We start from the raw sequence: 26,397 nt of genomic DNA on the forward strand, positions 1-26,397 counted from the left end.
TAAAGATGATGTTAGCTGTGGGTTTTTCATAAACAACCTTTATTATGTTGAGGTATATTCCCTCTAAACCCACTTTGTTGAGGGTTTTTATCATGAATGGATGTTGTACTTCTCACATGCTTTTTCTGCGTCTATTGAAACAATCACATAGTGTTTTTTTTTAAGATGTTATGTATTCATTTGAGAGAGAGTTGTGAGTGGGGGAGGGACAGAAGGAGAGGGTGAATACTTAAGCAGACTCCCCACTGAACATGGGGCCTGACGTGGGGCTCAGTCATACAACCCTGAAATCATGACCTGAGCTGAAACAAAGAGTCAGACACGTAACTGACTGAGCCACCTGGGCACTCCTCACGATAGCACCGTTTACTTACTTCGTTTATAGAAAGAAACTGGTTGAGTAATTCATTAGCACACCATTTGCTGATGCTTTGAATATGAATGGGTTATAATAACAGTCCTTATAAAATCTATTTTGTTCCTTTTTTTCCCCATTCTTATAGAATAAAAATATTCAGCCTATAAAATTTCCAATCATACATCAGCAAGAAGTGAATATATATTTTCCCATCAAGCTTACACCCGACTTTCTGGCATTTCCTCATCATCCTATGGGAATATTATATCGGTATAAAGTGCAGGTATGGTGTCCTATTATATGAGAATTTACAAAGAGATAAGTCAGTTTCTCTGTTAATTTAGTTTATTGAAGTTTGGTTAATGTTAATTTTTATTTCTCCCTGATCCTAATAATATAATTCAGTTCCTGGTGATAGCAAAGTCATGTTCTTGAATGCTGCCGTAATAAGACTTGCTGTACTTTCTGTCTCTCTTCCCTGTATCCTTTACTTGGGACTTTTGTAAGGTTTTTGTCAAGCTCCCCTGTGCTCTTTTTAACATTTTGTGATACTTCTAATTACATAGCGTCCTTTTAGTTTCTCTTACTCATTTAGCTACTTTACTATAGCATCACAGCTTTTTTTTTTTTTCCTTTAAAGATTATTTATTTATTTATTTGGCAGAGAGAGACACAGAGACAGAGGGAACACAAGCAGGGCAAGTGGGAGAGGGAGAAGCAAGCCTCTGGCCAAGCAGGGAGCCCAATGCAGGCCTTGATCCCAGGACCCCAGGACCACAGGACCCTGACCTGCCGAAGGCAGACGCTCAATGATTGAGCCACCCAGGCGCCCAGCTTCTTTTTTAAAAAAAGATTTACTTAATTATTTGACAGACAGAGATCACAAGTAGGCAGAGAGGCAGGCAGAGAGAGAGAGGAGGAAGCAGGCTCCCTGCTGAGCAAGGACTCCCCCCACCCCCCATGCGGGGTTTGATCCTAGAACCCTGGGATCATGACCTGAACCAAACGAAGGCAGCAGCTTAACCCACTGAGCCACCCAGGCGCCCCTACCTTCTTTTTTTTTCTTGAAGTTTTATTTAAGTAATCTGTACACCCCACGTGGGGCTCAAACTCATGACCCTGAGATGAAGAGTCACAGGCTCTTCCGACTGAGCCGACCAGATGCCCCAGCAGCACAGCCTCTTGATATGTCCATAAATCATTTGTTATATATTTTTATTGTTATTATTTATTTTTAAGATTTTATTTATTTATTTGAGAGAGACAGACCATGAGCTGAGAGAGGGAGAAGCTGACTCCCTGCTGGGCAGGGAGCCCAATGTGGGGCTCAATTTCAGGACCTTGGGATCATGACCTGAGCCGAAGGCAGACACTTAACTGACTGAGGCACCCAGGCGCCCTATTTATTTCTGACTTCTTATTTCACCAGATTTTACATCTTTACCTAAATTCCATTTTCCTCCTTTGGCAGTTAAACATAAAGTTATATTTTTTCACAGGTAGAGGGTGGCAGTGGCAGCTTCACTTGGATCTCTTCCAATGAGACGGTAGCCATGGTGACCACTAAAGGAGTGGTGACTGCAGGTCAGGTCAGAGGGAACAGTACTGTTTTGGCCCGAGATGTACAAAATCCCTTTCGATATGGAGAAATTAAGGTAAACAACTCTCCAAAGAGCCTTATTATCATACCCTGAGACGCTGCTGTCTTAATTTAAGTACAGAACATGTTTAAAAGTCTTTCTAGTCCAAATTGGGTATTTGAAAATGATACTTAAATTCATTCTGGAAGTACAACTTAAATATTTCTGGACCTGGGTTGAATCCTGCTTCACTTAATAGCAAGTTTCTGAATGGGTGTTTTTGTTTCCTTGTCTCTAAAATGGGAATAATGATAGTATCTACTTCAAAGTGCTATTGTCAGAAGAAAATGAGATAATGTTTTACCTCATTGCTTGGAATATATTCAATACTTAATATTATCTACTTTTGTTACTGTGTTTTGTCATTATTATATATATATGACCTTCATAGTAACATTATTTCTGGTCTCATATTTGCTTGCCAATCTTGTTTCTAAAAGATTGAAAACACTTTTCAGTGTATTATACAACCACATTACTGTTTTTTCCCCACTTCTAATATATGTTGATGTATGTTGTTGTTCCCTGAAAAACTTCGTGTTTTGTTCAGAGAACATGTACTGAGTACCCTTAAGACGTATCCCACCGTGCCGGGTATCGTAAGACATTTAAACAAACATAACATACATGTCTACTTTAAAGAATCTAAATTATTTTTTTTAAGATTTTATTTATTTATTTGACAGAGAGAGACACAGCAGGAGAGGGAACAGAAGCAGGGGGGAGAGGGAGAAGGAGAAGCAGGCTTCTCGCCGAGCGGAGAGCCCGATGTAGGGCTCCGTCCTAGGACCCTGGGATCATGACTCGAGTGGAAGGCAGACGCCTAACGATTGAGCCACCCAGGCGCCCCTAAAGAATCTAAATTCTAATAGGAGGATCTAGTCACATGAAGTTAAATAACACTTTAAGGAAATGATATGAGTTATTTTAAAGCAGTATATGATTGAGAGCTAATTAAATTGTATAATAAAAGTACTATTAGTTTATAAAATAAATATCATTGTAGATATGACTAGTCAGAGACTATTATGAAGAGATGAGAACTTGAACACGACTTTGAAGGACAGAACAAAACTAAGACCTAATGGTCAACGTCAAACTGCTAATTTTTTTTTTTTAAGATTTTATTTATTTATTTGACAAAGAGAGATCACAAGTAGATGGAGAGGCAGCAGAGAGAGAGAGAGAGAGAAGCAGACTTCCTGCTGAGCAGAGAGCCCCATGCAGAACTCGATCCCAGGACCCTGAGATCATGACCTGAGCCGAAGGCAGCGGTTTAACCCACTGAGCCACCCAGGCGCCCGAAACTGCTAATTTTTTAATAAAGTTTTATCAGAACACAACTGACTTCATTCATTTATATATGGTCTCTAGTCACTTTCGAGACACAATTACACAGTGGGGGGTTGCCACAGAAACCATGTGGTCCCCAAAGCCTAAAATATCTGCTATCTAGCCTTTTCCATAAAATATTTGCTGATCCCCTACTGTAGACAGTGGGACTTCACTGCACGGGACTCTGGGATCATGACCTGAGCCAAAGGCAGATACTCAACTAACTGAGCCACCCAGGCGCCCCAAACATAACTTTCTTGAAAGATTAATTTCTTTTCTCTCCAGATATATGTCCTAAAACTGAACAAAATGGAGCTGTTACCGTTTCATGCTGATGTGGAGATCGGCCAGATTATAGAAATCCCCATTGCAATGTACCATGTAAATAAGGAGCACAAAGACGTCATTGTGTTCACAGACTGCTCTCATTTATTGTTGGATCTGAACATGGATAAGCAAGGAGTCTTTACTCTTTTCAAGGAAGGTAAGAGTCAGCCTTTTATTTTCTCCTTTCCTCGTCATTGAATGAGAGAACCAATCATCGATTCAGAAAGTACAAATTATAGTCTAAATTCACACATTACCATTCTTTACAGTGCTTTTTAAAATTCTGTCTACTGCCTCATTATAATGTAATTTAGAAACAAAAGCCCACCAGTTGATGGGGCACCTGGGTGCCTCAGTGGGTTAATCCTCTGTGTTTGGCTCGGGTCATGATATTGGCATCCTGGGATCAAGCCCTGCATTGGGCTCTCTGCTTGGCAGGAAGCCTGCTTCTCCCTCTCCCTCTACCCCTGCTTGTACACTCTCTCTCTCTCTGTCTCTCTCTGTGTCAAATAAATAAAATCTTAAAAGAAAAGGTTTTGTTTATTTATTTGACAGAGAGAGAGCACAAGCGGGAGTGTGGCAGGCGAGAAGCAAGTTCCCTACTGAGCAAGGAGCCTGATGCAGGACGTGATCCCATACACTTCACCACTGAGCTACCCAGGATCCCTGAAGCTCACTTTCAGTATTACATTTCGGCTCAAAAAATGTGAGAGGTTTTTCCATTGCCAGTGGAATAGAGCTGAAATCCTTTTAGTTTAATGTTCAAGGTATCTACAAGATAACGCAATTTACTTTTCATAAAAAAAATACTACTTTAGGGGCACCTGGGTTGCTCAGTGGGTTAAGCCTCTGCCTCAGCTCAGGTCATGATCTCAGGGTCCGGGGATTGAGCCCCGCATCGGGCTCTCTGCTCAGCAGGGAGCCTGCTTCCTCCTCTCTCTCTGCCTGCCTCTCTGCCTACTTGTGATCTCTCTCTGTCAAATAAATAAATTAATTAATAAATTAAGGCAAAAGAAACAAAAGCGAAAATGAACTTTTGGGACTTCCTCAAATTCAAAAGCTTCTGCACAGCAAAGGAAACAGTCAAAAAAACAAAGAGGCAACCCACGGAATGGGAGAAGATATTTGCAAATGGCAGTACAGACAAAAGGTTGATATCCAGGATCTATACTGAACTCCTCAAACTCAACACACACAAAACAGACAATCATATCAAAAAATGCGCAGAAGATATGAACAGACACTTCTCCAATGAAGACATACAAAAGGCTATCAGACACATGAAAAAATGTTCATCATCACTAGCCCTCAGGGAGATTCAAATTAAAACCACATTGAGATACACCTTATGCCAGTTAGAATGGCCAAAATTAGCAAGACAGGAAACAACATGTGTTGGAGAGGATGTGGAGAAAGGGGAACCCTCTTCCACTGTTGGTGGGAATGCGAGCTGGTGCAGCCACTTTGGAGAACATTGTGGAGATCCCTCAAAAAATTAAAAATAGTTTCCCTATGACCCTGCCATTGCACTCCTGGGTATTTACCCCAGACATACAGATGTAGTGAAAAGAAGGGCCATCTGCACCCCAATGTTCATAGCAAAATGGCCACGGTCATCAAACTGTGGAAAGAACCAAGATGCCCTTCAACGGACGAATGGATAAGGAAGATGTGGTCCATATACACTATGGAGTATGATGCCTCCATCAGAAAGGACGAATACCCAACTTTTGTAGCAACACGGACGGGACTGGAAGAGATGATGCTGAGTGAAATCAGTCAAGCAGAGAGAGTCAGTTATCATATGGTTTCACTTATTTGTGGAGCACAACAAATAACATGGAGGACAAGGGGAGACGGAGAGGAGAAGGGAGTTGGGGGAAATTGGAAGGGGAGGTGAACCATGGGAGACTATGGACTCTGAGAAACAATCTGAGGGGTTTGAAGTGGTGGGGAGGTGGGAGGTCGGGGTACAAGGTGGTGGGTACTAGAGAGGGCACGGATTGCATGGAGCACTGGGTGTGGTGAAAAAATAAGGAATACTGTTATGCTGAAAATAAATAAAAAATAAATTAAAAAAAATTTTTTTAAAGTACTACTTCATACTTTGACTTCCTTCATATATGGCTCCAGCTAAACTATTTAAGTTAAAATTTCCCGTGTAGTCCTTCATATACTCACATGTATCGTGTTTATATTTCTGTCTTTGCTCAGTCATCAGTCTGACATACTGTCTTCTCTAGATCTACATCTTCCTTGCTCCCCGACTAGAAGTGATCATTCTGTTTTCTAGATCTCTATACTGCTCATGTTTTACTAATCCCTTAATTTATGTAAATGTTCAGTCGCCCCTTCTGAACTATAGATGCCTCGAAGTTAGGATCTTTGCTCATATTTGTATCTTCACTGAACATGAAATTGTGTCGTACACGGTATATATCTGTTAATAGAAGGAACAGGTTTTTATATCAATTTGACATAAACAACGGGAGCCTAGTAGTTAGTGTGCGAGATCAAGATTTTCTTTTTTAAGATTTTTTTTTTAAGATTTTATTTATTTATTTGATTGACAGTTCATAAGCAGGCAGAGAGAGAGGAGGAAGCAGGCTCCCCGCCGAGCAGAGCGCGTGATGCGGGGCTTGATCCCAGGACCCTGGGATCATGACCTGAGCCGAAGGCAGAGGCTTTAACCCACTGAGCCACTCAGGAGCCCCTCTTTTTTAAGATTTTATTTATTTATTTATTTATTTGACAGGGAGATACACGGCAAGAGAGGGAACACAAGCAGGGGAAGTGGGAGATGGAAAAGCAGGCTTCCCGCGGCCAAGCAGGCAGCCCAGTGTGGGGCTGGATCCCAGGACCCTAGGATCATGACCTGAGCCAAAGGCAGACGCTTAATGACTGAGCCACCCAGGCGCCCCAAAATGTTTTTTAATGTATTAAAATTCTTATATTTCTGTAGACTGATCCCTTTGAGAACTGACTGCTTGTTATCCTAATGAAGTCTTTTTTTTTTTTTTTGATTTGCAGGTATTCAAAGACCTGGGCCAACACACTGTTCTAGTATACATATAGCAGCCAAGTCTCTAGGCCATACCCTGGTAACAGTGAGTGTGACTGAGTCTGAGGAGTACTTGGAGAGCAGTGCCACATTTGCTGCTTATGAACCCCTAAAGGTGAGACATTTCATGGTAAGGGATTGACATATCTTTTCATGGAATCCACTGTGTCCACGTCAGAGGCTTCCCAGCTCTCTGTGAGGTGTATTAAAGATCAGTTATATTTGTGTTTTCTTTATGGACCAGCACTGTCATCAAATCAGTGTCAGGTATCAGGGAGTTTACGCCCTCATGTTTCTGCCACAGGAATATCTTTAAGCTGTATCAGCGAGTTTAGATATTCCCCTGGATTTCTTCTTTTTTCTTGAAATATAAAATATGGATAGTAAAGTATGTAAAGCACACTAATCCTAAGGTACTATTTGAATTTTTACCTGTGTGTATATTCCTGTAAACACAACCCTGAATAAGATATTGAGTATTAGTATGGCCTCTTTTGAAGAACTCTGAAAGAAAACTTTATTCAGAGAGGGACATTAGTTATTTTTAACCTTCATACTTAAGAATTTTCAGCATAACTATCATTATTTAGGGCCCTACAGATCGGTCCATGATAACTGGGACACTATGACAGATAGCGTTTCAAAACAAAAGTAGAGCCTTTTGTTTGCTTTCATATTTGAATCCTCCAGGAGCTAAAACTGATGTCTACAAGTTCTTGCTAATAGATACTGATAAATCCTGAGTCAGTGTTTCTTGGGATAAGGAGGCACCCATAGGGGGAAAAATTAACACTAACGAAAGAAGCAAGGTAAGTTAATTTTAAAATTTGCATTTTAAGTTGGCCTTATTACACATTATGTAGCAGAAGTATTAAACATACCGTTCAAGCACATTTCATTTGTTCTCAGTGGATGAATGATCTTAGTTGCCTAATTAAGTGAAAGTACTTGGCTGTGGCTCCTTGTTGTTTTATTTTATTTATTTGTTTTTAAATATTTTATTTATTTATTTGACAGAGAGAGATCACAAGTAGGCAGAGAGGCAGGCAGAGAGAGAGGAGGAAACAGGCTCCCCGCTGAGCAGAGAGCCCGATGCGGAACTCGATCCCAGGACCCTGAGATCATGACCTGAGCCGAAGGCAGCAGCTTAACCCACTGAGCCACCCAGGCGCCCTCCTTGTTGTTTTATTGGGTTTTTTATTTTATGATTATTCCGAACATTATTTTGTATTGTGTGTCAACAGATCAGATTTCCCCTGGACAAAAACCGCCCCTAAAGGAAAGGAAGTAAAATGATGATTTTCCTTTTCTTTGTAGTGCTTTGGTCGTATATTTTTCCCTTTACCTGCTCAAAAGAATATGTGTTTTCCATCTTTCTTATCAATATCGTGTTTCATTACGTGGTATAGCTCTCAATTTGTCCTTTTACATATCAGTCCAATTCAGTTGATCTGGTTAATTTTGGACTATGTATCTAGGGAAAGGGAATAATCTCTGTCTTGCTTTCTCAAGGAGGCCTTCTGTGAAACTTCTAATTCTGTTTCTTCTACTAGAGGCTTGTATGGCACACTGTACTATGCCTTTTGGTGATGCCCATCATGCTCTTTATCTACTTCAAATCTGTCTTTCCCAAACCAAGAGCTCCACTGTGACGCAAGATCTTATTTGACTTTTTATTACTATATCCCCAATGGGCCATCAGTGAATAGTTGTTGAATTGAATTATACGTACATTATTTAAGAGAATACTGCCATTAGACATAGGAATGTTTAATTTTTTTAAAAGATTTTATTTATTTATTTGACATAGAGAGAGATCACAAGTAGGCAGAGAAGCAGGCAGAGAGAGAGGAGGAAGCAGGCTCCCTGCTGAGCAGAGAGCCTGATGCGGGGCCTCGATCCCAGGACCCTGGGATCATGACCTGAGCCGAAGGCAGAGGCTTTAACCCACTGAGCGACCCAGGCGCCCCGGAATGTTTAATTTTAATAGCATTCAATAATAAATATGATTGACTAGTTCAGGAAAGAAATACTGGCATGATTTGTTTATATTTTTAATGATTGCTTAACTCTATACTTCATTTTACAACTTAGTCACTGTTGTAGATAGACACCGTGTGCCACATGAAAATAACCTATACTTTTATAATACTTTATTTTCTGAAGACAAGTTTGCTCATCTATAATAGGATCCAAGTTCTCTGTGTACTGGAGTGAATAATTCCAGTCTTGACTCTACCTCTTAGGTGGGAGTTCTTTGAGAAATGGAGTGAAGTATATAGATGTATTATTTTATTTTTTTTTTAAAGATTTTATTTATTTATTTGACAGACAGAGATCACAAGTAGGCAGAGAGGCAGGCAGAAAGAGGAAGGGAAGCAGGCTCCCCGCTGAGCAGAGAGCCCGATGCGGTGCTCAACCCCAGAACCCTGGGATCATGGCCTGAGCTGAAGTCAGAGGCTTAACCCACTGAGCCATCCAGGCACCCTATGTTATTTTATATTTTTTGGACAAAAGTTCTTTGCTAACTTAATAAAATACCATTTAATGGATAAATTCTTAGAAACATGCAATCTTCCTGGGGCACCTGGGTAGCTCAGTCAGTTAATTGTCTGACTCTTGATTTTGGCTCAGGTCATGATCTCAGGGTTGTGAGATTAAACCTCATGTCAGGCTCTGAGTTCAGTGGGGAGTCTGCTTGAGATTTTCTCTCTACCTCACCCCCACCCCCTTTTTTCTAAAATAAATGAACCTTTTTTTTTTTTTTTGGTTTGTTTGTTTGTTTAAATAAGGAGACATACAATCTTCTAGAACTGAATCAGGAAGAAATAGAAAATCTGAACAGAGTGATTGCTCTTAATGAAATTGCATTGGTAATCAAAAAATTGCCAGCAAACAAAAGTCCAGGGCCAGATGGATTCAGAGGTGAATTCTACCAAACATATAAAGAAGAGTTAATAGCTCTTCTCCTCAAACTATCCCCCAAAAATAGAAAAGGAAGGAAAGCTTCCAAATACATCCTATAAGGCCAGCATTATCTGATACCAAAACTAGACTAAGACACCGTGAAGAAAGAAGACTAAGGTCAATATTACTGATGAGCATAACTGCAGGTCTCCAGTGAAATATTAGCACACCACACACAACAGTATATTGAAAGAATCATTCACCACATTCAAGTGAGATTATTCCAGGAAAGCAAGGATCGTTCAGTATTCACAAATCAATCAACATAATAAGGGCCATATATGATAAAGCTACAGCTAATCTCATACTCAATCGTGAAAAACTGAGAGCTTTTCCTCTAAGATCTGAGAAAGACAAGGATGCCACTCTTACTACTTTCATTCAACATAGTATTAGAAGTCCTAGCTATAGCAATCAGACAAGAAAAAGAAACAAGAGGCTTCCGTATTGGTATAAAAGTTAAACTGTCACTTTTTGCAGATGACCTGATACTACACGTAGGAAATCCTAAAGACACCCCCAAAAATACTAGAAGTAATAAATGAATTAGTAAGGTTGCAGGATACAAAATTAATACCCAGAAATTGGTGATATTTCTATACACTAATAATGAGGTAGCAGAAAGAGAAATTAAGAAAATAACACCATTTACAATTACACCAGAAAGAATAAAATACCTAGGAATAAATTTAACCAAGGAGGTAAAATACCTGTACTCTGAAAACCATAAAACACTGATGAAAGAAATTAAAGATGACACAAACAAATGGAGAGATACTCCATGCTGATGGATTAGAAAAATTAATATTGTTAAAATGCTCATATTAGCCAAAGCAATCTATAGATTCAACACAAACCATACCAAGATGCCAACAGCGTTTTTCACAAAACCAGAACAAATAATACTAAAATTTGTATGGGACCACAAAAGACCCCAAATAGCCAAAGTCATCCTCAAAGAGAAGAACAAAGCTTGGGTGTATCACAATCCCACATTTCAAGATATGCTATGGGGCGCCTGGGTGGCTCAGTGGGTTAAAGCCTCTGCTTTTAGCTCAGGTCATGATCCCAGGGTCTTGGGATCGAGCCCTGCATCGGTCATGATCTCTGGTCAGCAGGGAGCCTGCTTCCTCCCCTCTCTTTCTGCCTGCCTCTCTGCCTAATTGTGAGCTCTAGCTGTCAAATAAATAAAATCTTAAAAAAAAGATACGCTACAAAGCTGTAGTAATCAAAACAGTATGGTACTGACATAAAAATGGACACATCAATAAATGGAACAGACTGGAGATCCCAAAAATAAACCCGTGATTATACGGTTAATCAATCTTCAATGAAGGAAGCAAGAATATCCAGGGGGGAAAGGACAGTCTCTTTAATAGATGGTGCTGGGAAGTCTGGATAGTCGCCTGCAAAGAACGAAACTGGACCACTGTCTAACACCATATACAGAAATATACACAAAATGGATTAAAGACCTACATGGGAGACCTTAAACCATAAAACTCATAGAAAGAGCATAGGCAGTAGTTTCTCTGACATCAGCCATTCGAACATTTTTCTAGATGTCTCCTGAGCAAGGTGAACAAAAGCAAAAGCAAACTATTGGACTACATCAAAATAAAGACCTTTTGTACCGGGAGGGAAACTACCACAAAAGCAAAGGTAATCTATGGAATGGGAGAAGATATTTGCAAATGATGTATCTGTTGAGGGGTTAATGTCCAAAATATATAAAGCACTTACACACCTCAACACTAAAAAAAACTTAAGTTTTTAAAAAATGGACAGAGAACCTGAAGAGACATTTTTCCAAAGAAAACATACAAATCGCCAACAGACACACAAAAAGATGTTCAAGATCACTCAGCATCAGGGAAATGCAAATGAAAACCACAGTGAGACATCACCTCACACCTGTCAGAACGGTTGCATTAAAAAAGAGAAGAAACAGCAAGTCTTAGAGAGAAGGTGGAGAAAAAGGGACCCTCATGCACTGTTGATGGGAATATAAATTGGTGCAGCCACACTGGAAGACAGTATTGAAGGTCCTCATAAAACTAAAAATAGAACTATCTTATGATCCAGTAATTCCACTACTGGGTATTTAGCCAAAGAAAATGAAGACACTAAGAAGATGTACGCGCCCTTGTGTTTGTTGGAACTTATTTACAATAGCCAAGATATGGAAGCAACCAAGCTGTCCATCAGAAGATGAGTGGATAAGGAAGATGCGATGCATATGTACGTACAAACACAGAGGAATATTACACAGCCACAAAAAAGAGCTCATACCATTGTACCGACATAGATAGACCTAGAGGGTATTATGAGAAGTGAAATAAGTCAGACTGAGAAAGACAAATGATTCTGTACAATTTCACTCATATGTGGTATCTAAAAAACAAAACAAATAAATAAATTTTAAAAAAGCACAATCAGTCCTATCAATACAGAGAACAAACTGATGGTTGCCAGATTGGTGCAGGTGGATAGACAAAATGGGTGAAAAGGAGTGGGAGATACAGTCTTCTAGTTATGGAGTGAATAAGTCATGGGAATAAAAGTCACTGTGTAGGGAACATGGTGGTACTATACTAGTGTGGTATAGGAACAGATGGTAGCTCTACTTCTGAGCACAGCATAACGAGATGTTGAGTCTCTGTTGTACATGTGACACTAATATAACATTGTGTGTCAGCTATACTCAGATTTTAAAAAGTAAAATATCCATTTTTTAAAAAAAAATTTATTTATTTATTTGACAGAGATCACAAGTAGGCAGAGAGGCAGGCAGAGAGAGAGAGAGGAGGAAGCAGGCTCCCTGCTAAGCAGAGAGCCCTATGCGGGGCTCGATTCCAGGACCCTGGGATCATGACCTGAGCCGAAGGCAGAGGCCTTAACCCACTGAGCCACCCAGGCGCCCCTAAAATATCCATTTAAAATGTTTATACAGCTACTTGTACCTTTTATGTGCCCAACATTGTACTAAATCCGTTAAGGAAGAGACATTCTCCTTTTTTTTTTGTTTTTTATTTTTATATGCATTTTTTGAAGATTTTATTTATTTACTTGAGAGGGAGAGGGAGAGAGAACACAAGCAGGCAGCTGTAGGGTGAGGGAGAAGCAGACTCTCCACTGTGCCAGGAGCCCGATGTGGGGCTCGATTCTAGGACTCCAGGATCATGGCCCGAGTCAAAGGCAGATGCCCAACCGTCTGAGCCACCCAGGTGCCCCAGACATTCTCGTAAAAGTTAGGTAGAAGATGCTTTCTTCTCTGAATAATTTTATATAACTAGAAAGCATAAGAAGTATTATTACACTCAAATGTGAAACATTGTACATATTCAAACAGCATTAGGAGATGAACTAGTGTACAAATGAATAGTAGAGATGAGTATTGTAAGAATTCTGAGGATGTGGAAATGGTTGTGGTCTGGAATATTTTGATATTAATGGGTGAGGTGACACACAAGTCAGGCCTGAACAATAGGTAGGGTCTGATTGAATACAGAGGTTGAGAAGCATCAAGTGAGAGGCATCGTGTACATGTCTCCTGATTTGGGAGTTCATTCTAATGTCATTGTCAGCAATCAACTAGTTTTCACTTTACAGACTGTTGAGTTCCATGACCAATCAAGGGTTTCTTTGAATGTCATCAGGCTGTAAACCCTGTAGAGGTGGCTTTGGTGACGTGGCAGTCTGTGAAGGAAATGGTGTTTGAAGGGGGGCCCCGTCCATGGATCTTGGAGCCCTCCCGATTCTTTCTGGAGTTGAGCATGGAGAAAACAGAGAAAATTGAATTAACACAAGTCCGGCTGCCAGCTAAGAGAAAACAGAACCAGTACATCTACCGGGTCTTGTGCCTGGATTTGGGGGAACAAGTAAGTAGGAAAAAAGTCTTTTTCTAACATTGCTTTTAGCAGTAAGACCTCGAGTCTTTTTTGCTTCTAGCCATTCCTTTTCAGATTCTAATAGATTTCATTTAGACTGGGTAGGAAAATTCTTTTTTTTCTTCCAAATTTTTGTTTAAATTCTAGTTAGTTAAAACAGGAAAATTCTGGTTTTTGATTAGATCTGTGCAGATAAGATAGTAAGTGTGTTGCCCTTTATCAGTTGAATTAGTTTTATTATTTTAGAAGCAGTGATGGATGCACACACAGCTGTGCCCGCTTCTGCCAAACCAGTAACACAGGTTTGCAGTTTCACTAGGGTTGAGAATTCAGTGTATGACTCTGTAACCAGCCCACAAAAAATCGATGTATAATTTTAACTTAAAAAGAACTGAGCTTCTTTCTAACATCTCTTGTGAACTTTGCTGTGTATGCGGCTGGAGGCCGGCCGTGTCAGAGCAGAGTCCTCCCCGGCCGAGCCCTCTTGCCTTTGTCTCCACATTCTGTCCATTTGGTGCTTCCAGCAGAGAAATGTTGAAACACAAAATAGTTTTTCCACTTTTTATCAACTGATAACAAAAGGTTTGGTGGAGAAAAAGGCTGAAGTAATTGGCCAGAACTGAAATTTTAAAAAGATTTTATTTATTTATTGGACAGAGAAACAGTGAGAGAGGGAACACAAGTAGGGGGCATGGGAGAGGGAGAAGCAGGCTTTCCGCCGAGCAGGAAGCCCGATGCGGGCTGATCCCAGGACCCTGGGACCATGACCTGTGCCGAAGGCAGACAATTTACAATTGACCCAGCCAGGTGCCCCTCAGAATTAGATTTTTTAATATTCTCTTTGTTTATAAACCCCCATAATACCCTTGCTTCTCTTAGCCACATGATTCAGAACTATGATGATTACTGTGTCCAAAGGGATCCGGTACCGCAGTCTGAATAATTCTGACACCTGTAGATTGGAACAACTGCCATCAATTATCTACCCACAGTTGCCTCTTGCTCTGCTGTTTCTTTAAAGGCTCTGACATTCCGAATTGGAAATCACCCAGGTGTGCTGAACCCCAGTCCAGCTGTGGAGGCCGTGCAGGTGCACTTCATATGTGCCCACCCTGCCAGCATGTCCGTGACCCCAGTCTACAAAGTGCCAGCTGGTGCCCAGCCATGCCCTCTGCCACAGCACAACAAACAGTTGGTGAGTTGGTGTGTTTCCGCCTAACTTGATACTTTTGCCTTCCATGCCTTTACTTAGAGAAAGTAAAGCTTTTGTCTTATTAAAGTGAAGGAAATATTTGTTATTCTTTTTCTGACAGTGTCTGTAAAGAGTTAATTAAACTAGTTAGAATTGGCTACACTTAGTGACACTTAGTTTGCTTACTGTACATAGGGACATAGCTTGTAATTGTGGCACTAAACAATGAAGATGTCTCTAAACTTCCAGATAGTTTGGGTAGTATCTTTCCCTACCAGATCTTTTATTGTCATTATTGGTAATTAATAGAATTTATCTCTTCTCTACCATGAAGAGTAATGATAAGCAATAATGTAACTAGTAGGGATTGAGGAATAAATGAGTTTTCTAACCTAAAAACTAGAACAACAGACTGTATACTAAATGAGATCGACTTTAATTACAACCATAGGAGAATCGAAGTCCTTTCTTAGCCTATGCAGAACAGAACGATCAATTGTTCCTATTTTACAGATGGGAGAGTCTTGAGACTCCTAGAGATTGAGTAATTTCTCCAAAGGCATAAAGCTAGAAAATAGCATATCCTGTTTAACTCCAAAGCACATGTTATTGATTTTATACTATTCTTTTTACTATAAAAGAAGAATATGAGATGCTACAGGTTAGGAACTCTTTTTTTTTTTCAGAACTAAATTCCACAGGAAATATTATTTGAAGTTTATAAGTGATGTACTCTTTTTTAAATTTTTTACTTTTTATTTATTTTTTTTTTAAAGATTATTTATTTATTTATTTGACAGAGAGAAATCACAAGTAGGCAGAGAGGCAGGCAGAGAGAGGAGAGGAGGAAGCAGGCTCCCTGCTGAGCAGAGAGCCCGATGCGGGACTCGATCCCAGGACCCTGAGATCATGACCCGAGCCGAAGGCAGCGGCTTAACCCACTGAGCCACCCAGGTGCCCCTAAATTTTTTACTTTTTAAAAAAGATTTTGTTTATTTATTTGAGAGAGAGAGAGAGATCACAAGTAGGCTGAGAGGCAGGCAGAGGCAGGGGGGGGGGAGCAGGCTCCCCACTGAGCAGAGAGCCCGAGGCGGGGCTTGATCCTGGGACCCTGAGATCGTGACCTGAGCTGAAGGCAAAGGCTTAACCCACTGAGCCACCCAGGTGCCCCGATGTGCTCTTTTTAAAAAGATGTGTTTAGGGCACCTGAGTGGCTCAGTTGGTTAAGAGACTGCCTTCAGCTCAGGTCATGAACCTGGAGTCCCAGGATCGAGTCCCGCATCAGGCTCCCTGCTCAGCAGGGAGTCTGCTTCTCTCTCTGACCCTCTCCCCTCTCATGCTCACTTTCTCTCTCATGTAAATAAATAAAATCTTAAAAAAAAAAAAAGATGTGTTTAGTTCAGAGAGAGAGAGAGCATGGGGGGAGAGGCAGAGGGGGAGGGAGAGAGAAACCCAAGTGGACTCAGAGCTGTGCGTGGACCCCGGCACCATCCCACAACCCTGAGATCAGACCTGAGCCAAAACCGAGAGTCTGACACTCAAAGGACTGCACCATGCAGGTACCGTATAAATGATTTGCTTTTTAAAAAAGCATTTAGGGAGCACCTGGGTGGCTCAGTCATGAAGCATCTACACCTTCCACTCAGGTCATGACCCCAGGGTCTTGGGATCGAGCCCTGCATCAGCCTCTCTGCTCAGCAGGAAACCTCCTTCTCCCTCTCCCACTCCCCCTGCTTGTGTTCTCTGTCTCTGTCTCTCTGTCAAATAAATAAATAAAATCTTTAAAAAAAACCCCACGTAGATGGAGCAGAATAAAAGTTATCCATGTATTTGTCATTCAGTGTCACTTTTTTCAATTGAAATAATTTATAGAAAATTTGTAAGAAAAGGGTGCCCCTGGGTGGCTCAGTTGGTTGAGCATCTGACTCTTGGTTTTGGCTCAGGTCTGATCTCAGGGTCCTGGGATTGAGCCCCGCATCAGGCGCCGTGCTCGGTGAGGAGTCTGTTTGGAACTCTCTGACTTCCTCTCCCTCTGCCCCTCCCCCTAGCTTATGTGCTCTCTCTCTCTCAAATAGATAAATAAAATCTTTAAAAAAATAGAAAATTTGTAAGAAATTTTTTTCTTGGAGCCACTTAGGAGTAATTTACAGACATACTTCCCCATACTTTAGAATTTATTTCTTTTATAAAAATAATTAAGTACAACTTATATACTGTAAAATTCACCCTTTTAAAAGTGTACAAGTAAGGGGCGCCTGGGTGGCTCAGTCAGTTAAGCATCTGCCCTCAGCTCAGGTCATGATCCCAGGGTCCTGGGATCGAGCCTGGCATCTGGGACCCTGCTTCTCTCTTTCCCTCTGCACACACTGTCACTCTCTCTCTCCCTCGCTCTCTCACAAATAAATAAATATAATCTTTATAAACAAATAGCATACAAATAAGTGTTTTGCAGCGAACTCCAACTGGTCCAACTCCAGAATACTTTCATTTCCCCAAAAAGAAATGCACACCCAGTAGCAGTCACTCCCCATCCCCCCACACCAGTCCCTAGAAACCACTATCTGTCTCTATGGATTTGCCTCTTCCATATGTTTCATATAAATGCAATCCTATTATATGTGGACGCACCCTTTTTTGGTCAATTTTTTAAAATTTATTTTTTTAATGTTTTCTTTCTTTCTTTTTTTAAAAGGTTTTATTTATTTACTTGACAGAGATCACAAGTAGTCAGAGAGGCAGACAGAGAGAGAGGAGGAAGCAGGCTCCCCGCTGAGCAGAGAGTCCGATGCGGGGCTCAATCCCAGGACCCCGAGATCATGACCTGAGCTGAAGGCAGAGGCTTAACCCACTGAGCCACCCAGGTGCCCCGGTGGTAGTTGTACTTTTGATGTCATATCTAAGAAATGATTACCTAATCCAAGGGCACAGATATTTATACCTGTGACTTCTCTTTATAGTTTTTAGGCCTTACATTTAGGCCTAGTCCATTTTGAGTTAATTTTTGTTTGTGGTATGAGGTTGGAGTGTACCTTCATTCTTGTGCATGGTGATAATCCACTTAATCCGGCATCATTTGTTAAAAAGGTTATTCGTAACCTTTTTAACAAGGTTAAATTGTCTTGGGCTCTTTAAAAAAGAATCTGTTAACCTTGGGACGCCTTTAAAATCTTTGTAGTACGTTTTGAAATTGGGAAGTGTGTGTTCTTCAATTATGTTCTTCATTTTCAAGATTGTTTTGGCTGGGGGCGCCTGGGTGGCTCAGTGGGTTAAGCCGCTGCCTTCGGCTCGGGTCATGATCTCAGGGTCCGGGGATTGAGTCTCGCATCGGGCTCTCTGCTCAGCAGGGAGCCTGCTTTCTCCTCTCTCTCTCTCTGCCTGCCTCTCTGCCTGCTTGTGATCTCTGTCTGTCAAATAAATAAATAAAATCTTTAAAAAAAAAAAAAAGATTGTTTTGGCTGTTCTTTTTTTTTTTTAGATTTATTTGAGGCACCTGGGTGGCTCAGTCAGTAAGCATCTGCCTTTAGCTGTAGTCATGATCCCAGGGTCCTAGGATTGAGCCCTGCATGGGCCTCCCTGCTCAGCGGAGAACCTGCTTCTCCCTCTCCCTCTGCCGTTCCCCTGCTTGTGGCTCTCTGGCTCTCTGTATCTCTCCGTCAAATAAATAAATAAAATCTTAAAAAAAAAAAAAAGTCTTTAAAAGATTTATTTATTTATTTTAGAGAGAGTGACCGAGCATGAGTAGGAGGAGGGGCTAAGGGAGAGGGAAACAAGCAGACTCCTTGCCAATCAGGAAGCTCAATACGGGGCTCCATCCCAGGATCTCAAGATCATGACTTACACTGAATACAAGAGTCGGCCACTCCACCAACTGAGCCACTCAGGTGCCCTGTCTTGGCTATTTTGAGTCCCTTGCATTTCTAAATGAATTTTAGAATCATCTTGTCAATTTCGGGGGGAAAAAAAGCAGGGATTTTGACAGAGATTAGATTGAATCTCTAGATCAATTTGGGGAGTATTACCATCTTAATAATATGGTCCTCTGATTTATAACCATGGGATATCTTTCCATTTATTTAGGGCTTCTTTAATTTTTTTCAACAGTGTTTTATAGTTTAGAATATACAAGCACTCCTTTTGTTAGATTTATTCCTAAATATTTTCTATAGCAAATTTCCTTGGGGGAAGGCTTCTGGTCTATAACCATTAAATTTGATATTGGCTGTGGGTTTTTCCGAAGATGCCCTTTATAGGTTGAGGAAGTTTCCTTTTATTTTTATTTTTTTAAGATTTTATTTATTCATTTGAGTGAGAGAGCATAGCAGGGAGAGAGGCAGAGGGAGTGGGAGAAGCAGATTCCCTGCTGAGCTGGGAGCCCAACGTGGGGCTCAATCCCAGGACCTGAAGATCATGACCTGAGCCAAAAGCAGACGCCCAACCATCTGACCAACATAGGCGCCATGGGGAAGTTTCCTTTTTAGTTTTTTGAATGTTTTTATTATGAAATAGAAATGCATTTTTGTTAAATATTCTTTCTGCATCTGCTGAGATGATCATACATTTTTCCCTTTATTCTACCAAGATGATGTGTTACACTGATTGATTTTTCATATGTTGAACCAACCTTGCATTCCTGAAATAAAACCCCCTTGGTCATGACGTATGAACCTTTTTATATATTCCTGGATTCTGTTTGCTAGTATTTTGTTAGTTTTTTTACATCTATATTCGTACAAGATTTTGTGGTTTTACTTTTTTGTAGTGTCTTTGGTTTGGTCGTAGAATAATACTAGCCTTTGAGAATGAGTTGGGAAGTACTGACTTCCTCTTCTAGTTTTTGGAAGAGCTTATGAAGGATTGGTATTCAGTATTCTTTAAACATTTGGTAGAATTCACCCATGAAACCATCAGGGCCTAGGATTTCTTTGAATGTTTATGTGTTTCTTTAGTTACTGATTCAGTCTCTTTTCTTGTTATAGGTATAGTCAGATTTTTTATTTTTTCTTGAGTCATTTGTATATAGAGTTTTCCCATTTCGTTTAGGTTATCTAATTTGTAGGCCTAAACAGTTGTTCACAGTAACCCTATGTAACCTTTTTTTTTTTATTTCTTTAAGGATAGTACTAATGTCCCTCCTTTCATTTCTGATTTTAGTAAACTGAGTCTTTCTTAATCATTTCAGCTAAAGGCTGGTCAGTATTGTTGATCTTTTCAAAGGATCAATTTTTAGTTTGGTTAATTTTTTTTTTTTTTTTACAGACAGAGATCACAAGTAGTCAGAGACACAGGCAGAGAGGCAGGCAGAGAGGAGGAAGCAGGCTCCCTGCCGAGCAGAGAGCCCAATGTGGGGCTCGATCCCAGGACCCCGAGATCATGACCTGAGCTGAAGGCAGAGGCTTTAACCCACTGAGCCACCCAGGCGCCCCTAGTTTGGTTAATTTTTTTCTTTTGTTTTTCTATATTATTTATTTTGCTGTATTCATTATTGTTTCCTTCCTTCTGCTTGGTTTGAATTTAGCTTCTCTATTTTTTCTAGTTTCTCAAAGTGGAAGTTTGTTATTGATTTGAGATTCTTCTTTTTTTTTAATTTTTAAAGATTTTTTTTATTTTTAAAGATTTTTTTTTTAAAGATTTTATTTATTTATCTGACAGGGAGATCACAAGTAGGCAGAGAGGCAGGCAGAGAGAGAGGGGAAAGCAGGCTCCCTGCTGAGTAGGGAGCCCAATGTGGAGCTCAATCCCAGGACCCTGAGATCATGACCTGAGCCGAAGGCAGGAGCTTTAACCCACTGAACCACCCAGGCACCCTGAGATTCTTCTTTTTTAATATAGATATTTGCAGTTATGTTTTCCACTAAGCATTGCTTTTACTGAATCCCCTAAGTTCTGATATGTTGAGTTTTATTTTCATTTGTCTCAGCATGTTTTCTAATTTACCTTTGATTTCTTCTTTGACCCATTGCTTATTTAGGAGTGTGTTTATTTTCCACCCATCTATGAATATCTCAAATTTCCTTCTGTGTTGATTTCTTTTTTTTTCTTAAAGATATTATTTATTTGACAGAGAGAGATCAGAAGTAGGCAGAGCAGCAGGCAGAGAGAGACAGGGAAGCAGGCTCCCCACTGAGCAGAGAGGGGCTGGATCCCAGGACCCTGAGATCATGACCTGAGCCGAAGGCAGAGGCTTAACCCACTGAGCCACCCAGGCGTCCCCTTCTGTGTTGATTTCTAATTCCATTGTGATTAGAAAACATACTTTATGATTGAAATCCTTTTGAATTTATATATAAATATTATATGGACCTTATATAAATCTATTTGTTTATAAAATGTATTCAGGCTTGTTTTGTGGCTATACATAGGGCCTCTCTTGGAGGACATTTCATGTGCACTTGAGAAGAGTATATTCTGTTGTTGGGTGTGGTGTTCTGTAGAACACCACATGTCTAGTAGGTCTCTGGTATTCAAGGCTCCTGTTTCCTTGTTGATCTTCTTTCTGGTTCTCTCCATTTATTGAGAAAGGAACTGGAATCTCTGACTGTTATTGTTGGATTGTCTCTTTCTCCCTTAAATTCTCTCAGATTTGCTTCATGCATTTTGGGGCTCTGTTATTAGGTATATCCGCATTTATAACTATTAAATCTTTTTGGTATATTGACCTTTTGCAACACCACAATGCAATGCTGACACTTCCTGGAGTTGGCTCCAACTCTGCACTTTTAAGTGTACAGTTCCCAGCAGAACTGCCCTCCCTTCAGATGCCAGCTGCAGGTTCAGGGATCACAGGCCACCCGCATTTCTAACCAACTTGCTATAAATTTGAGGATTCCTATAATCTCTTCCGGTTCAGTAATGTGTCAGAATGACTCGCAGGTACAGCTTTATTATAAAGGATACAGATCGGGACCAGTGAGAGGAAGAGACATAACGAGAGGTCTCAGGGGGACCCAGATCTGGAGTCTCTTCCCATGGAATCAGGTTTGTGGGCAACACACCACGTGCAATACACTGACATGTTCACCAACCAGGAAGCTCTAGAATCTGTATGGGGCTTTATTACATAGATATGCTTAAGACGTCGACCACGTGCTTGAACGTACTCCAGCTCCCCTTTCCTCCGTGAAAGCTGGGTTGGTAGCACCTGGCTCAGCCCCATCGCTCTGGTCGCATGGTCGGTTATCCTGGCCCGACCAGTCACATGGTCGTATGGTCGGCTGTCCTGGCCCGACAGGTGCCCGGCCTGAGTCATTGCAGTGTAAACCCAGGTGCAATCTATGAAGCCCACCATGAATAAAGGATACATTCCTACTGCTCAGGAAATTCCAAGTGCTTAGGGGTTAATTCTCAGACACTGAGGACAAAGGCCAGACAATTTCTTTATTAAACAACATTCTTTTATCACTGTGCCTCTAGTCCTTCGTTGTCTCTAGGGACAATTTTTGTCTTAAAGTTCATGTTTTTCTCATCCTGCTCTCTCTTGGTAACTGTTTGTACAGTATATCTTTTTTTTTTCATCTTTGTATTTTTTTACTCTTTGATCTTTGAATCTAAAGTGTTTGTCTTGTCACAGCATAAAGTTGGATCATAGATTTACCTTTCATGTAATTACTGAATTAGGCTGCATTCACCCCTCTCGTTTTGCTATTTATCATATGCCCATTTTGTTCCTCTTTTTCTTCACTTCCTTTTGTGTTAAATAAATATTTCTAGGGGCGCCTGGGTGGCTCAGTGGGTTAAGCCACTGCCTTCGGCTCGGGTCATGATCTCAGGGTCCTGGGATCAAGCCCCACATCGGGCTCTCTGCTCAGCGGGGAGCCTGCTTCCTCCTCTCTCTCTGCCTGCCTCTGCCTGCTTGTGATCTCTCTCTGTCAAATAAATAAATAAAATCTTTTTTTTTTAAGTATTTACTTATTTATCTGACACACAGAGATCACAGCAGGCAGAGAGAGAGAGAGAGGAGGAAGCAGGCTTCCCGCAGAGCAGAGAGCCCGATGTGGGGCTCGATCCCAGGACCCTGGGATCATGACCCAAGCCGAAGGCAGAGGCTTAACCCACTGAGCCACCCAGGTGCCCCAATAAATAAAATCTTTAAAAATAAATAAATATTTCTAGTGTAACATTTTACTTCTCTTATCCTTTCATTTGCTATTTTACTTTGAATTATTTTATTAGTTATTACTCTAGGGAATACAATTAACATCTTAACATTTGACAGTCCAGTTTGGAATAATACTGACTTAATTTCAATAGTGTACAAAACCTTTGTTCCTATTAAACTCCATTTCCTCCCCTTTCTTTGTGCTGTTAGTGTCATAATCTTTATTCATGCATGATCCTCAAACAGATTTACAATTAGTGCTTTATCCATTTGTCTTTAAAATCAGACAGGAAAAAAAAAAGAATTACAAACAAAGTCATGTATGCTGTCTCTCATATTTACGTATGTAGTTACCTTTACCAGGCTCTTTATTCATTCCTTCATGGGGATTCAGGTTACTGTCTAATGACCTTTCATTTCAGCCTGAAGGAACCCCTTTTCTTTCTCGTAGGGCAGGTTTACTAGCAACAAATCCTCTCTGGTTTTGTTATATCTAGGATTATCTTAATTTCTCCTATATTTTAAAAGATTTTATTAATTTATTTGAGAGAGAGCAAGAGAACACAGAGGGAGAAGCAGACTCCGCACTGAGCAGAGAGCCCGATGCGGGACTCGATCCCAGGAGGCTGGGATCATGACCCGAGCTGAAGGCAGACACTTAACTGACTGACCCCCCACCAGGTTCCTGCTCCTTCGTTTTGGAAGGATTATTGTGCTCAATATAGGACTCTTCATTGGCAGTCTTTTTCTCTCATCACATCTTCTATGGTTTCTGATAAAAAAGTAGGTATTAATCTTATGTCCTTCCCTTTCCGCTTTTATGACTCTCTCTTTGACTGTGCTTATGACATGTTTAGATGCACATCTCTTTGAATTTATCCTGCCTGGAGTCCTTTGTGTTTCTTGGAGGTTAAATGTTGTTCATCAGTTCAGGAAGTTTCTAGCCATTATTTTTTCAACTGTCCTTTCTTCCTCTTTTTTTTCCCTTTCTTTTCTTTGTAGGGCTCTCATTCTGCATATACGGATATACTCAATGGTGTCCTGTGGGTCTCTGATGCTATTCATTTTTCTTTATCATTTTTTCTTGCTGTTCGTTGGACTGGATAATCTCAGCTGACCTATTTTAAAGTTCTCCTATTCTTTCTTCTGCCTATTCAGATCGGCTATTTAGTTCCTCTCGTGAATTTTTCATTGTGATTATACTCTACAATTTCAAAATTTACTTTAGTTCTTTATTGGTACCCTCTATATGCTAAGACATTATTATCATACTTTACTTAATTTAAACATAAATTTCATTAGTTCTCTGAACAAAATAGTTGATTCAAAAAGTCTATGTTTATGGGGCACCTGGGTGGTTCATCTGCCTTTGGCTCAGGTCATGATCCCAGGGGCCAGGGACTGAGTCCGTGTTGGGCTCCCTGATCAGGGGAGCCCGCTTCTCCCTCTCCCACTCCCCCTGCTTGTGTTCCCTCTCTCTGTCTCTCTCTGTCAAATAAATAAATAAAATCTTTAAAAAAAAAAAGTCTTTGTCTACTAAGTCCCATGTCTGAACATCTGCAGGGACAGTGTCCTTTTTTTTTTTTTAAAGGTTTTATTTATTGAGAGAGAGAAAGAACAGAGGGAGAGGGAAAAGCAGCCACCCTGCTGAGTAGGAAGGCTGATGCGGGGCTCAATCCCAGGATCCTGAGATCACAACCTGAGCCAAAGGCAGAGGCTTAATCGACTGAGCCACCCAGGCGCCCGAACCCCAGGACAGTTTCCATTAACTGTTTTGTTCCCTATGTATGGGCTATCATTTCTTTTTCTTTTTTTAAAGATTTTTATTTATTTATTTGAGAGAGAGAGAGAGCACAAGCGGGGGTTGGGGAGGGAAAAGGAGGCTCCCCACTGAGCAAGGAGCCCAAGATAGAGGTTAATCCCAGGACCCTGGGATCATGACCCGAGCAGAAGGTAGATGCTTAACTGACTGAGCCACCCAGATGTCCCTACTTTCTTGTTTCTTTGCATTTCTAATGATGTTTGGTCGAAAACTTGACATGTTTTTTTTTTTTTTCAGATTTTATTTATTTGGTAGAGCATGCATGCTCACAAGCAGGGAGAGCAGCGGACAGAGGGAGAGGGAGAAGCAGTCTCTCCGTGGAGCAGGGATCCTGATACGGGGCTCAGTACCAGGACCCTGGGATCATGACCTGAGCTGAGGGCATATGCTTAATGGACTGAGCCACCCGGGAGCCCCAAAACATGACAGTTTAAATAGCATTAATTGTCACGGCCAGCGCGACAAATCGGCCAGGAAAACGTGAGGGCTAAGAGGATGGTGAAAGAAATTAAGAGACAAAGAGATGGGGGCAGGAGGGCCACTGAAGATGATGTCCAACAGTACCGATTTTATTCCACATCTTACAATCATTTATAAGGCAGACCAGAATAGGAGGAGTAATACATCAGTACCTAGGCAGATGACCGCAAGTTTCTATAACAAGTTTACATTAACTACCAGCAAACCTTGTGATACCAGGTAGTTTTGGTTAAAGCCATTAGCAAGACAGTGAACCAGGGAGTGGGTTATGGGCAGTACAGAACGACAAGGACCAACGGAGAACTCATGACCCTGACCACGTTGTTCCCTTCTGTAGGGGAGTATGTGCGAGTCACACAGCACAGACCCTTTCTCAGTGTTACTCAACTTTCTCATCCTTAACCTTATTACGGTGTCCGGACTTTGAAGGAGACGCAAGGCAGGGCCTGGTTGGATCCTCGGCTCCAACCATGCCATAGCCTCCAACACATAATCTAGCAATTCTGAAATCATATTGTTCCCTCACTAGGTTTTGCGGCTGTTACTGGTTTTTGTTGTGGTAGTGGTAGCTGTTCAGTGACCTTTCTAGTTCTGTAATGTCTGTATTTCTTTGTCCCTTGTGGTCACTCCAGTCTCTGCATGCTTAGCTTTGTGATCAGCTAAATTGTTGGATATCAGTTTCCTCAATTCCAGGTATTTTGGGGGGGAGTATATTAAATTTATATATAAATTCAGAACAACTGAAATTTTTTTTTAAAGATTTTATTTATTTATTTGACAGAGGGAAATCACAAGTAGGCAGAGAGGCAGGCAGAGAGGAAGGGAAGCAGGCCCCCTGCTAAGAGAGAGCCCGATGCGGGGCTCGATCCCAGGACCCTAAGATCATGACCTGAGCCCAAGGCAGTGGCTTAACCTACTGAGCCACCCAGGTGCCCAACAAATGAAATTTTTATGAGTCATCCTAGTCATCCTGTCCCCCCAAAATATATATATATATATGGAGAGAGAGATAAAATCTAGATCAAAAATAAAAAATAAGTATAAAGGATATTTTGAGAGACATTGGGGAAAACTGACTATATATTAGATGATATTGAATTAATATATTTTTTAAATCTTTATTTATTTATTTATTTATTTTTTAAAGATTTTATTTATTTATTTGACAGAAATTACAAGTACACTGAGAGGCAGGCAGAGAGAGAGAGAGAAGGAAGCAGGCTCCCTGCT

At 40.7% G+C, this 26,397-nt stretch overlaps 1 protein-coding gene across 9 annotated transcripts in view; it reads left to right on the forward strand.

Annotated features, from left to right (window-relative positions):
• The window catches only part of NUP210L (nucleoporin 210 like), an 87,632-nt gene that overhangs the window by 24,443 nt on the left and 36,792 nt on the right, over positions 1 to 26,397 (forward strand). For all 9 annotated transcript variants that reach the window (XR_006608594.1, XR_006608595.1, XM_045086866.1 and 6 more), the window contains 6 exons: positions 504 to 641; positions 1,858 to 2,013; positions 3,619 to 3,817; positions 6,691 to 6,836; positions 13,348 to 13,569; positions 14,600 to 14,773. Coding sequence is in view for 7 of the 9 variants with exons in the window: in XM_045086866.1 (XP_044942801.1) it covers positions 504 to 641; positions 1,858 to 2,013; positions 3,619 to 3,817; positions 6,691 to 6,836; positions 13,348 to 13,569; positions 14,600 to 14,773 (1,035 nt within the window). In the remaining 2 variants the exon portion in view is untranslated. The remainder of the gene's footprint in view (positions 1 to 503; positions 642 to 1,857; positions 2,014 to 3,618; positions 3,818 to 6,690; positions 6,837 to 13,347; positions 13,570 to 14,599; positions 14,774 to 26,397) is intronic.

This window comes from Mustela putorius, unplaced genomic scaffold (assembly GCF_011764305.1).
Source record: "Mustela putorius furo isolate JIRA1106 unplaced genomic scaffold, ASM1176430v1.1 tig00000997_pilon_pilon_pilon, whole genome shotgun sequence".
Classification (NCBI taxonomy): domain Eukaryota; kingdom Metazoa; phylum Chordata; class Mammalia; order Carnivora; family Mustelidae; genus Mustela; species Mustela putorius.